Source organism: Chiloscyllium punctatum, chromosome 24 (genome assembly GCF_047496795.1).
Source record: "Chiloscyllium punctatum isolate Juve2018m chromosome 24, sChiPun1.3, whole genome shotgun sequence".
Lineage (NCBI taxonomy): Eukaryota > Metazoa > Chordata > Chondrichthyes > Orectolobiformes > Hemiscylliidae > Chiloscyllium > Chiloscyllium punctatum.
Genome location: NC_092762.1, coordinates 40172553 through 40186272, shown reverse-complemented (window position 1 = coordinate 40186272; position 13720 = coordinate 40172553). Strand labels below are relative to the sequence as shown.

The 13720-nt window shown below is 40.5% G+C and overlaps 1 protein-coding gene across 10 annotated transcripts in view; it reads left to right on the top strand.

Annotated features, from left to right (window-relative positions):
* Positions 1–11993, top strand: part of LOC140494474 (uncharacterized) — a 116433-nt gene extending 104440 nt beyond the window's left edge. For 8 of the 10 annotated variants that reach the window (XM_072593680.1, XM_072593681.1, XM_072593679.1 and 5 more), the window contains 2 exons: positions 6211–6305; positions 9963–11993. In XM_072593680.1, the coding sequence (XP_072449781.1) occupies positions 6211–6305; positions 9963–11355 (1488 nt within the window). In that variant the 3' untranslated portion in view covers positions 11356–11993. Of the gene's footprint in view, positions 1–5519; positions 5539–6210; positions 6306–9962 lie in introns of those variants that run through there. The other 2 variants (XM_072593688.1, XM_072593689.1) reach the window with 2 other exon arrangements.
* Positions 11994–13720: the final 1727 nt, after the last annotated feature.

Sequence of the window (13720 nt, the reverse complement as noted above, 5' to 3'; positions counted from 1 at the left end):
CACTCAGAATCTGGTTTTGGGGTTAGAAACCCTGATAACACTTAAGAAGTACTTGCATGTGCACTTGTGATAACAACGCATACAAAGCAATGATCAAGTGTTGGAAAATTAGAATAGTTAGGTGATGTTTTCACTGGATTCATGGGCTGAAGAGCTTTTTTCTTTGTTATAGATCTCTGACTATATAAGTAATTTTTAAAGAAATTGTTCATTGGGTGTGCCTGTCACTGGCAGGGCACTGGCAAAGCTAATCAGTAAGCCATTTGATAAGTTTTCCCATGATAGGCCAGTGGAGAAAGTGAAGTCGCATGGGGTCCGAGGTGTACTAGCAGATGAATAGAGAACTGGCTGGGCAGCAGGAGACAGAGTAGCAGTGGAAGGGAATTTCTCAAAATGGAGAACTGAGACCAATGGTGTTCCACAGGGATCCGTGATAGGACCACTTTTGTTTGAGATATACATAAGTGATCTGGAGGACGGTTTAGGTAGTCTGATTAGCAAGTTTGCAGATGACTTTAAGATTGGCGGAGTAGCAGATACTGAAGGGGACTGCCAGAGAACACAACAGAATATAGATGGATTGGTGAGTTGGGTAGAGAAATGACAGATGGAGTTCAATCCGGGCAAATGCGAGGTGATGCATTTTGGAAGATCCAGTTCAAGAGCGCACTATATGGTAAATGGAAAAGCCCTTGGAAAAAAATTGATGTACAGAGAGAGATCTGGGTGTTCAGGTCCATTGTACCCTGAAGGTGGCAATGCAGGTTGATAGAGTGGTGAAGAAGGCATATGGCATGCTTTCCTTCATCAGACAGTGTAATGAGTACGAGAGTTGGCAGGTCATGTTACAGTTGTAGAAAACTTTGGTTCAGTCACATTTGGACTACTGCATACAATTCTGGTTGCCACATTACCAAAAGGATGTGGATGCTTTTGAGAGGGTGCAGAGGAGGTTCAGTGGCATGTTGCCTGGTTGGAGGGCACTAGCTATGAAAAGAGGTTGAGTAGATTAGGATTATTTTCATTAGAAAGACAGAGGTTGAGGGAAACCGATTAAGGCCTGCAAAATCATGAGAGATATAGACAGGATGGTTAGCAAGAAGCTTTTTTCCCAGATTGGGGGACTCGAATATAAGGAGTCATGAGTTCAAGCTGAGGGGGAAAGGTTTAAGGGAGATAAGTGTGGAAAGTTCTTTATGCAGAGGGTGGTGGATGCCTGGAGTGTGTTGTCAGTGAAGGTGGTAGAGGCAGGAACAATAGCATCATTTAAGGTATATCTAGACAGATACATGAATGGGCAGGGAGCAGAGGGATACAGACCCTTAGAAATAGGTGACAGGTTTAGATAGAAGATCTGGATGAGAGCAGGCTTGGCAGACCAAAGGGCCTGTTCCTGTGCTGTAATTTTCTTTGTTCTTTGTTCTAATATTTGGTGCCCATCCCTAGGAGCCGACGTTAGGCCATTTAGCCCATCGAGTCTGCTCTGCCAATCATCACTGATAAGTTTCTCAACTCCATTCTCCTGCTTTCTCCCCATAATCCTTGATCCTCTTGACAATCAAGAATCTATTTATCTCAGTCTTAAATACACTCAATAACCTGGACTCCACAGCCTTCTGTGGCAATGAATTCCGTAGGTTCATCACTCTCTAGCTGAAGAAGTTTCTCCTTATCTCTGTTCTAAAGGGTCTTCCCTTTCCTCTAAGGCTGTGCCCTTGGGTCCTAGTCTCTCCTCCAAATGGAAACATCTTCCCATTATCTACTGTGTCCAGGCCATTTGGTATTTTGTTTGTTCCTATTCGACCTCTGCTCATCCTTCTAAACTCTGTTGAATATAGACCCAGAGTTCTCAAACATTTCCTCATATGTTAAGCTTTTCATTCCTGGGATCATTCTCGTGAAACTCCTGTGAACACACTCCAGGGCCAATACATCCTTCCTGAGATATGGGGCCAAAAACTGCACACAATACTCCAAATGTGGTCTGACCAGAGCCTTATAGACCCTCAGAAGTACATCCCTGCTTTTACACTCAAGTCGTCTCAAAATAAAATACATTCCATCATTGCATTTGCTCTCCTAACCATTGACTCAACCTGCAAGTTTACCTTGAGAGAATCCTGGATTGGAATTCCCAAGTCTCTTTACACTTTAGATGTCTAAATTTTCCCCTCATTTAGAAAATAATCCATGCCTCTATTCTTCCTACCAAAGTGCATGACTTCACACTTTCCCACGTTTATTGGGATATTTAGAGGTCTTACTCGTGTCTTCCACTGTGAAGACTAACGTGAAGTAATTATTTAGTTCCTCAGCCATTTCCTTGTTCCCTGCTACTTTCCTTGTTTCCCATCTGGCACTTCTTTGCCTTCTCTCCTAACCTGTCCAAATCAATCTGCAGCCTCCCCACTTCTTCAATGCCACCTGTCCCACTACTTATCTTTGTATTGTGTGCAAACTTAGCCAGAATGCCCTCAGTTCCTTTATCGAGATTGTTCACTTGTATAAAGTGAAAAGTTGTGGTCCCAAAACTGAGCCTTGCGGAACACCACTTGTCACCAGCTGCCATCCTGAGAACTCTTTTATACTTACTCTCTGCTTCCTGCCAAACACCCAAACCTCTACCCATGCTAGCACTTGGACCTTTATCTTACTCAGTAGCTCTTGTGCGGCATCTTGTCAAAGGCCTTCTTGAAGTCCAGGTAGATAACATCCATTGGCTGTCCATGGTCTAACCAGCTCATTACTTCCTCAAAGAATTCTAGCAAATTTGTTAGGCATGACCTCCCCCTGATGAAACCATGCTAACTTTTCCTTATTTTACCACATACTTCCAAGTATTTAGAAATCTCATCCTTCATAATGGATTCTAGAATCTCACTCATGACTGAGGTTAGACTAATCGGTCTGAAATTTTCTGTCTTTTGCCATACTCCCTGTTTAAACAGGGGTGTCACGTTAGTGAGTTTCCAGTCTTCTGGGACCCTTTTTGTTTCTAGCAATTCATGAAAGATCACCACTAAAGCCTTCACTATCTCTTCAGCTATCTCCCTTAGAATTCTGGGGTGTAGTCCATCTGATCCAGGTCATTTATCCACCTTCAGCCCATTTAGTTTTGTAGCACCTGTTTCTTGATGATTACCAACATACTCAGCTCTGCCCCCTCTCTCTTCAGTTTTTGGGATTTACCCGTGTTTTCCACTATGAAGACTGACACGAAGTAATTATTCAGTTCCTCAGTCATTTCCTTGTTCCCCATTACTATCTCTCCAGCATCATTTTGCAGTGGCCCAATGTCCACTTTTGCCTCTCTTTTCCTCTTTATATCTCTAAAGAAACTCTTCCAGTCTTTCTTTATATTACTAGCTAGTTTACCCTCATCTTTAACCTTCTCCCTCATTTCTTTGTTTTTTGCCCTCTGTTGGTCTTTCTAAGCTTCCCAATCCTCCGGTTGCCCACTGCCTTTCACCACATGATTGCTTTCTCTTTTGTTTTTATGCTATCCCTGACTTCCCTCGTCAGCTATGGTTTCCTCATCCTCCCTGTATCATGCTGCTTTTTCCTCAGAATGGACCTCTGCTGTATCTTCTGAATTTCTCTCAGGAACTCCCGCCATTGCCGTTCCATTGTCTTTCCTGCTCGGTTCCTCTCCCAGTCTATTCTATCCAGCTCCTCCCTCATGCTTCTGTAATTGCCTTTATTCAGCTGTAATACTGTTACCTCTGATTCTATCTTCACCTTCTGAAACAGCAGAGTAAACTCAATCATATTATGATAACTGCCCCCTAAGGGTTCCTTCACTTTAAACTCCTTTATCATTGAACAACATATCATTTGTATTGCCTGTTCTCTAGTGGGCTCCACCACAAGCTGCTCCAAAAAGCCATCTTGTATACATTGTATAAATTCCTTTTCTTGCAATCCATAACCAACCTGATTTTCCCAATCCACCTGCACAATGAAATCCCCTATGATCACTGTAACTTTGCCTTTCCTACACAGCTTTTTTTTAAATCTCCTGTTGTATCTTGTGTCCCTGCTCCTGTCTACAGTCTGGAGGCTTGTACATAACTCCAACTATGGGTTCTTTTTTACCTTTGCGGTTCCTCATTCCTACCCACATAGATTCTGCAGCATCTGATGCTACTTTGTTTCTTTCTGTTACTAAAAAGGCAACCCCACCCCCTCTGCCCACCTGTCTATCTTGTTGATAGGATGTTCAGCTCCCAATCCTGATCCCCCTTGCAGCCAGGTCTCCATGATGCCGGCCACGTCATGCCTGCCAATTTCAATCTTTACACTTAAGGATGTCCCCTTTGGTCTTAGTCTCTCCTATCAATGGAAACATTTTCCCAACATTTACTCTGTGCAGGCCATTCAATATTCTGTATGCTTCAATTAGATTCCCCCTTCATTCTTCTGAACTCCATTGAGTACAGCCCCATTGTCCTCAAATGTTCATCATATGTTAGGCTTTTCATTCCTGGGACCATTCTCGTAAACTTCCTCTGAACACACTCCAGGGCCAGTACACCATTCCTGAGATATGGGGCCCAAACTGCACAAAATACTCCAAATGTGGTCTGACCAGAGCCATACAGAATCTCGCAAGTATATCCCAGCTTCTATATTGAAGTGCTCTTCAAATAAATGCCATTATTGCATTAGCCTTCCTAACTACTGACTCAACCTGCAAGTTTACCTTGAGAGAATCCTGGACTGGAACTCCCAAGTTTCTTTGCACTTCAGACTTCTGAATTTTCTCCCTGTTTAGAAAGTGATCCATGCCTCTATTCTTCCAAAGTGTATGACCTCACACTTTCCCACATTGTATTCCATCTGCTAATTCTTGCCCACTCTCCTAACCTGTCCAAATCCATCTGCAGCCTCACCACCTCTTCAATGCTACCTGTCCCTCTACCTATCTTTGTATCAGCTGCAAACTCCAACTTTTGCGTTACTCCTTTTTTAAACAGGGGTGTCATGTTAGTGATTTTCCAGTCCTCTGGGACCCTCCCTGACTCCAGCAGTTCCTGAAAAAGCACAACTAACACCTCCACTATCTCTTCAGCTATCTCTCTTTTCACTCTGGGGCGTAGTCCATCTTATCCACCTTCAGCCCATTCAGTTTTTCTAGCATTTCTCCTTGACGATGACTACCATACTGAGCTCTGCCTTCTTACTCTCTTGAATTTTTGACATACTACTCATGTCTTGCACCTTGAAGACTGATGCATTGCATTGGTCCACAATCCTTTATCTACTCTGTTTTAAAAATACACTCAAAGCTACTAGCTTTGTTTGTTATGATTTCTCTTTTATCCAGTCTTGACTGTTCTGATTTTACCCTGTTACGTGTCCCTAGTGATGGAATCATGAATTTTCTCTTCCACCAATATCGGGTTGATTGACATCAAGAAAAACTAGCTTAATGATACAGAGAAATTTGTTGATTAAAAATAAAAGCAAAATAAGAGAACAAAACATAATTGATTAATATGTTTAGTTATATCTTGCAGTAATAACAACTCTAGATTTTCTTTGATCGCATAGCTGGCAGTTGAAAGGTAAATCCACAAGTTTCAATTCCTTTATGCTGCATTTATTTGAGTTAATTGTCTTTAGGGTGGTGAAGGACAGCCTCTAGTTAGTTTCAGCTTCTTTAATACACAGAGGGGCTTGAGTTACTAGAAACAAAGCTGTGCTTGTCTTCACATTCTGCAAGACTTTGTTTTGATGGTCCTCAATTATTAATTAGTGCTCTGACTCATCACGCAGAGGGTGGTGCGTGTACGGAATGCGCTGCTAGAGGAAGTGGTGAAGGGTGGGACAATTACAACATTTAAAAGGCATCTGGATGGGTATATGAATAGGAAAGGTTTAGAGGGATATGGGCCAAGTGCTGGCAATGGGACTAGATCAGTTTAGGATATCTGGTCGGCATGGACAAGTCGGATTGAAGGGTCTGTTTCCGTGTTGTACGTCTCTATGACTCTAAATCAGTTTATACATACATAATAACACTTGGTGAGGAACCGGTATTATTGTTCAGTAGAACATAAACATAACAGCAATAATTTAAAAGACAGGTGAAAACGTCACTTCACTAAACTCAACCAGGTTGATAGCTTCAGATTGCTATATATTTTTCTGAAGTGCATCTTTTGTTATCAACAACTTGCAGTAATCTGATGTTCTGTTTCTTTGCAGGAGGGAGGGAAAGAGCAGGAGCGTAATTTCCTTGAAAGGGAATGTCTACACTCTAACATGTATTATGAAGAAACTTTGAAAAGACCTGATATTGGGTGAGAAGCATTGTGTTGCTTAACTTTCCAAGTCACAAAGAAGAGGGTATGGGGGAGGATTTAAACAGATGAGAACCATCCATAGTTTTCCCAAATCCATAGTTTTCTTCTCACAATCTTGACTCTTTTGGAAAACTAACACCAGTGCAGCTACTGCATCATTCATCACCTTATTTTAAGTTCATAGGATGAGATTTATCAGGACCCAAGAGCTTGTAAGCTCTTGTTCTATTGTTTGCTCAGCACCATTTCTGTAGTGATTGTAATTTTACCAAGTTCCTCTCTTTGTTACACCTCCTAAGTTTCAGCTATTACTGGAATATTTTTAATATCCTCTACAGTAAAGACAGATTATCTACCATAAACTCCCCATTCTCAAACCATAGAGGATCATTACTCACTTTATTTCTTTGTAGAGCCTCATGCTATCCATTTTTTATTTTCCTAGTTTGTTTCCTCAATACTTTTCAGTCATTTTCAGCTGTTCTTCAGATTTTGACAAATCATCTGATCGCCCACTCAACTTTGCACAATTATATTACTTTTAAGTTTTATGCTTTCCAAAACCTTTCTTCATTAACTACAGATAGTGGATCCTCCCCTTGACTTTTTTCTTTATAATAGGTGTATATTTATTTGAGTATTCTTCAGTATCTCCTTAAATGTCTGCCACTCCTCCTTTATTGACCTGCCTTCTAGTTTAGTATCCCAGTTTTACTCCAGCTAACTCAGCTTTCACACCCACATACTCACCCTTATTTATGTTTAAAACACTAGAATCATAGAATCCCTACAGTGTGGAAGCAGGCCAGTCAGCCCATTCAAGTCCACACTGATCTTCTGAAGACCATCTCACCAAGACCCAGCCCTCTATCCCATCGCTGTAACCCTGCATTTCCCATGGCTAACCTAGCCTGCACATTCCTGGAGACGATGGGCAATTTTTTAAACATGTCCAATCCACCCAACTAGTCTAGAGACACTCTTCTTTCTTTCAAACTAGATGTAAAATTCAATTAAATTGTGGTCACTGTGCTGCCAAAAGTGACATCATTAATTAATGCAGTCTGATTGCACAATACCAAGGGTTAATAAAACCCTTTTTTCTGGATGGTTTCAGATGTGCTACTCAAAGGAAGTATCTCAAAAGCAATCTGTGAATTCCTCATTCAGGCTACCATTTCCAGTCTGATTTTTCCAGTTTATATGTAGATTAAAGTCGCTCATGATTATTAGTATCCCTTCATCATTAGCACCCAATATTTCTTCTTGTATTCATCACCCTACATTGTGATTACTGTCAGCAGACCTGTAGACCACTCTCACTTCTATCTCATACTATTTCACAACTCTACTTAACCATATTCTGGGATTTTACAGTTGCTTCAGGAATTGGATTCCACAACTTTCATCTTCTAAAATTGTCATAGAGATCTACAGCAAGGAAACAGACCCTTCAGTGCTATACTTCCAAGTCTTAGAGAGTAAATGATAAATTAGGTTTAAAAATACAATCCAGTTCTCATTTTACAGTAATTATACCCTTATTTAGTATGACATGATTTTATCTTGATAATTTAATTTGAAGTTATTTTGGAAAGGATTATGGATTTGGCAGTCCTGGATTGGTGGAATGTGGGGTTTAATTCATGCTGGATCCCTGAGGTAGGTAGAAAGGATGGACTTGGCATTGGATGTGGCTTTTCCACAATGACAGCACTGGTTTGTTATATAGATTAAATATGTTTTATTTAGAATGTTGTAAACATTAAATCTGGTATTTGTGATTTGGATTTTGGAAATATGTCAGTATCAGTTCCCTTCTCTCACTGTGCCTTTCTACTTGTGTTTGCCTATTTCTCTCTCTCTCTTTCTCCCCCTTGCCCTCCCTTTGACCACCTTTCTTTGTTCATTCCTCTGTCTTTCTATTCTTTTCATTATCTCTCTGTCTCCCTCTTAATTATTTTGCCGAAGTTACAATATTTGTTTTCTAACACTGAACAAATGATTATTGGTTGCTTCCAAAGTTCAATTTCTTTATCTTTTGATGTTAACCATAGTAAATGGAAATTTTATCTGAGCATTGAAGTTTAAATTTGTCTTAGAGTTTTTTTAAATAATCTGGAAAATACACAAACCATTTTTGTACTGAAGAGAAAAGATGTCTATCATCCAACAGATATAAATCTGTAAATGCTACAGGTTCAGTCAGGATCTGTACTTATCCTAGGTTTACAGAACCTGCCTTCAGCTAAGTATTGCTGCTCTAGGCAGGAAGTAGTGAGTCCCAAGTCAATGTTGAGAGGTTGGAGATAGTTGAGTAAAGAAAAAGGTTAGGAACATTACTGTGAAACAATATAAGTAGAAATGTTTCATTTTAAACTTTATTTTATAACATCAGTTATAAAGTTAGAATTTTCAGTTAATGAGAGAAAAATTATGGAAAATCTTTTTACTGAAATACTTTGAATATTTAAATTTGGAAAAAAATATTGGTAGTGAAATATTTATGGTAAATGTCTACATATACAAAGTTTATAATTAGAACTTGCTGCAACTTAAAGATTGTGGAAAGGTTACTATCATATATTCTGTACGTGAGGGCAATATATCTGTATATGTGTTTTAGTTTTATATGTGCATTCATCCATAGATATGTCTACATATTTATATTAAAAATTATATAAGCAATCTGCATTGTTGTCAAGCCTGTGTCTCTGCATATATTTTATTATGCCTGGCTCTGATTGATTAATCCCAGCTGTCCGTAAGTGAGAAAGAGCTATTCTCCACAAATACTGACATCGAAAAGGTTTAGTTGATAATGACTAAGAATGTAGTATTTCTATTGCTACAATACTGCTACCTAGAGGTCAACAACAACCAGAAAAGGCATGGAGCAGGGTGCAGACTTCAGTGATTTAGAGACAAGAGTTGATGGAGCTATCTCTCATAGCCCCACCTTCATTGAAGTAGACCCAGTGGGCCTGAATGTGCATATTATAAGGTTGAAGCTTACGGGACTGAAACAGAATCCAAAATGAATTGGTAAGCATATTTAATACAGATAAATACATGTATGTTTGAAAAGAAGAAATAAATTACCAGTATTTCAGATAGCATATTGCCACTGAATGCCAGGAGAGAAAGATTTCTGTATCAAAGTAATGAATTCTCTTAATTTTAATTTACGTGCAGCATGGTGGCTCAGTGCTTAGTACTACCGCCTCATAATGCTAGGGACCCGGATTCGATTCCAGCTTTGGGCAACTGTCTGAGTGGAGTTTGCACTTTCTCCCCGTGCCTGCATGGGTTTCCTCTGGGTTCCTCCCACAGTCCAGAAATGTGCAGGTTAGGTGAATCGGCCATGCTAAATTGCCCATAGTGTTCAGGAATGTGTAGGTTAGGTGCATTAGTCAGGGATAAATGTAGAGTAAAAGGATAGGGGAATAGGTTTAGGTGGGATACTCTTCAGAGGGTCGCTGTGGACTTGTTGGCCCGAAGGACCTGTTTCCACACTGTAGGGATTCTCTGATTCTAGTATCAGCAATGAAGACTGCTCATTTATAAATGATGGGGTTTTAAGTTAGATGTGTGCTTGCACTACCAATTACCCTTATTCACATCTATACTGATAGTTCCTTTTACTTTGAACAGGTACTGCCGAGGTTTGAGTGGTGATCCTAGCTGGAGGATGGAAGGATTTCCTGATCTATCTTCCCAGGGGAAGCTGGGAACAGGCCTGACATGGGGCACAGCTGTCCAGAGGAGCCTGAAAGGTTTATACAGAATGGAGCTAGCAGAGGCTCAGAGGACTGACCCTTCACTGGAAGCTGTGCGATATCAGGCCATGCATCCCACCAGCAAAACAAATAATGACCTTGGGGGTACATTCCTGTACAAAGAGGGGATATTAGTTCGGCGATGGAGTCCAAAGGAAGGCTTTTTCAAGGGTTCAGAAGTATTTGAGGAAGTGGTGGTCCCTGAGATATATCGTGGTGAGATATTAAAGGTTGCTCACAATATTCCGTGCTCTGAACACCAAGGCATTAAGCACACGGGACGCCGTATGCTGCAGTATTTCTACTGGCCATCAGTTTTCATTGATGTGGCACATCATTGCAAAGCATGTGAAAAATGTTGTTATTCACATAAACGAGGAGATGCAGGCAATCTGGGGTTACGACCCCTTCCCACTATCAACGTACCATTTAAAAGAGTGAGCATTGATGTAGTGGGACCATTGCCTTTCACAACTAACTCTGGGAAGAGGTACATTCTTATGATGGTGGATTGTGCATCCAGATATCCTGACGCAACAGCACTTGTCTCAGTGGAAGCAGACATTGTCGCCATGGCCCTGCTTGTAATGTTTACACGAGTCGGGTTTCCAGATGAGATACTGTCCAATCAGGGTGAGAATTTTATGTCCCAGTTGGTTATGCAGCTAAAACGGCAGTGCCAAGAGAAGCAGCTCCGCAGCAACTCATATTATCCTCAAGTAAATGAACTGGTGGAAAAGTTCAATGGGACGTTGAAACAAATACTGCGTACCTATGCTGAGCAGAACCCTTGTGACTGGGATGAAAAGTTGCAGTATCTTCTGTTTGCCTGTAGGGAGATGCCACAGGACTTGACTGGGTTCTCACCCTTTGAGCTTCTATATGGGCGCCGAGTATATGGGTCTTTGCTTCTGATCAAAGAGGCTTGGTTAGGGAAATGCTTTGGCACGGATAAGTACATAGTGGAACATGTGCTGAATGCAAGGGATGCCTTACTTGATTTGATAGAAGATATTCCAGAAGATCGGAAACAGTCTATATATGGCCGAAATCTCTGGTACTGCCATAATGCTGGAACCCGGGCATACGATGTAGGCGAAAGAGTGCTGGTACTCCAGCCTGTAAAACGACAAAAAACACAGCTTCACTGGGAAGGCCCATACACTGTGGTGGAGCCAGGAAAATACGTGTATTATACGGTTGAAATACCATTTAATAAATTTCGAATTTACCACGTTAACATGATGAAGCCTTACCTTGATTCCTAGGAGATTACTATAGTAGAGGAAAATGTTTGATTTTTAGTTTGTTTCCTTGTTTTAGAGATTACATTGGTTCCTTGACTTAACTATAATTATTTCTAAAATAAATAAAAATTTTAAAACCCAGAAACCATAAACAACACGCAAATTTGGGTGTTCGGTAATGCGTGAGTTGCTGATACCAATTCACAGATATCCAGTACATTCACCCCTTTACTTTGTGGGATCCATCTCGTCTTTGAAAAGAAATATGTATGAGTTTGTCAAGGATAAACGGTCATTAAGTTCCCAAACAAAAATGGTTGACAAATGAAGTTTTAAAAGCAAAGGGAATTTGAAGGACAGGAGGTCTTTTGTAATTTGTGTATGAACAAATTGTCAACACATCATTAATTGTCTGTACTTGAAGGAAATGATGATTTGAGCAGGTTAACGAAGAGCTGAATTGACCATGAGTGAAAGGAGCTGTCATTTGACAGACTACAGTTAAACCAGAAGGGTAATTAACTAATTACAGACTCATTCAATGTATATTTATTTGTATCATTAAATGTATATGTACTTTTCATAATTGCTGAGTATTGTGTCTCATATTGCTGTTCACTGCTGTTTAAATAAAGTAATTAGTTGTTTTAGTCTGTAAACACCTGGTCTGCATGGTAATATCCACTGTTCAGAAAGGATTAGCCAAGCACTGTATAAAACTACGAGAAATTCACACAGGGAATTACTGCCAGGGAAGCTATTGTTGGCCCTTGGTTATGGGATACAAGACTAGACATAGGGAAGGGTGTTGTTTCTGAATAATATTCTGTAAGAATATCATCTTGCAAGTTCTTGGAAAAATAGAGTTACTAAAAATCCAGTCTCTGTTAATGTGGGACAGCAATGGAATTGTGTCACTGGCAGAAGTGTAAAGAAGGGCTTGATGGCATAAAAGGGACAAAATTGCAATGACACAATGACAATGACAGCTTGCATTTTCTAAAGTGCTTCATAGAGACATAAGTGCAAAGAAATAAAAGTTGAATCAAAGAATTGGATGGCATTGAAGTAAAGGTAGGAAGCAGAAAGACAGAGGGTTTGAATTTAGGAAATCCACAGACAAAAGAGCAAAGCCAGGCAGTAATAGAGCAAATAGAATGGTGTTGCTTGTGAAGCCACAGTAGGGAATAGAGATTGAGGTTTACAAAGATAGGAAACAGGGATATAAACAGAAGGCTGTTGATTGTAATCATAAACAGAAAATGCCAGAAATATACCAACCAGTCTGACAGAGAGGAGAATGAACACTTTTGATTGATTGAGCTTTTGTCAGAACTGGGGACTTTTAAATGGCTGATGTCATGCTAGTCGTTCTCAATTTTAAAAGTTCTGCTGTTTATAAGCCAGAAAATGCTTTGCAAGTAATTTTGAACTTGTTAATTTTGTTTTCTATTATTCATTCATGATGCGTGGGCATTGCTTGCCATCCTTCATTGCACTGGAGAAGGTGGTGGTGATCTGCCTTCCTGAATTGCTGCTGTGCTTGGGGTGTATGGGTGTGGACCGTGCTGCTAGGAAGAGAGTCACAAGAATTTAATCTAGCAACAATGAAAGTATTTCCCAATCCTTGGATATACTTCTAAGTCAGATGGGGAACTTGCAGGTGGTGGTGTTTGCATGTATCTGCTGCCCCTTGTCCTTCTAATTAGTAGAGTTTGTAGGTTTGGAAAAACGTTGGCAAATTTCTGCAGTGCATCTTGTAGTTGGTACATATTGTTTTCACTGTGCATCTGTGATGAAGGGAATGAACATTAAAGGTGGTGGATGGGGTGCCAATTAAGCTGCTGCATTGTCTTGAATGTTCTTAGAGCTACTCTAACCAGGTTATACCCTCTACCTCAAGAGTGTGTTGCTGGAAATGCACAGCAGGTCAGGCAACATCCGAGGAGCAGGAGGATCGATGTTTCGGGCCGGAGCCCTTTATCAGGAATTCTACCTGTCTTCACCTATCCCCACTTCATCACCCTGCCTGCCTCTGCCACCCCCAGTCCTGAAGAAGGGTTATACCTGAAATGTCAACTTCTCCACCTCCTGATGCTGCCTGGCCTGCTGTGTTCTTCCAGACTCCTGCCTCTCTATCATAAACTGAACTGGACCAACCATATTAATACTTTTGACCAAGAAGAGGTCAAAGGCTAGAAGGTTTGTGATGGTTACCTCACCTCCTGACTCCCTAAAGCCTGGCAACTATCTACAAGTCATAAGTCTCGTGATGGAATATTTCTACTTGTCTGAATGAGTAGCTCTAAGAACATTCAAGAAACTCAACATTCAAGACAATGCAGCTACTTAATTGGCAGTCCATCCACCACCTTTAATGTTCATT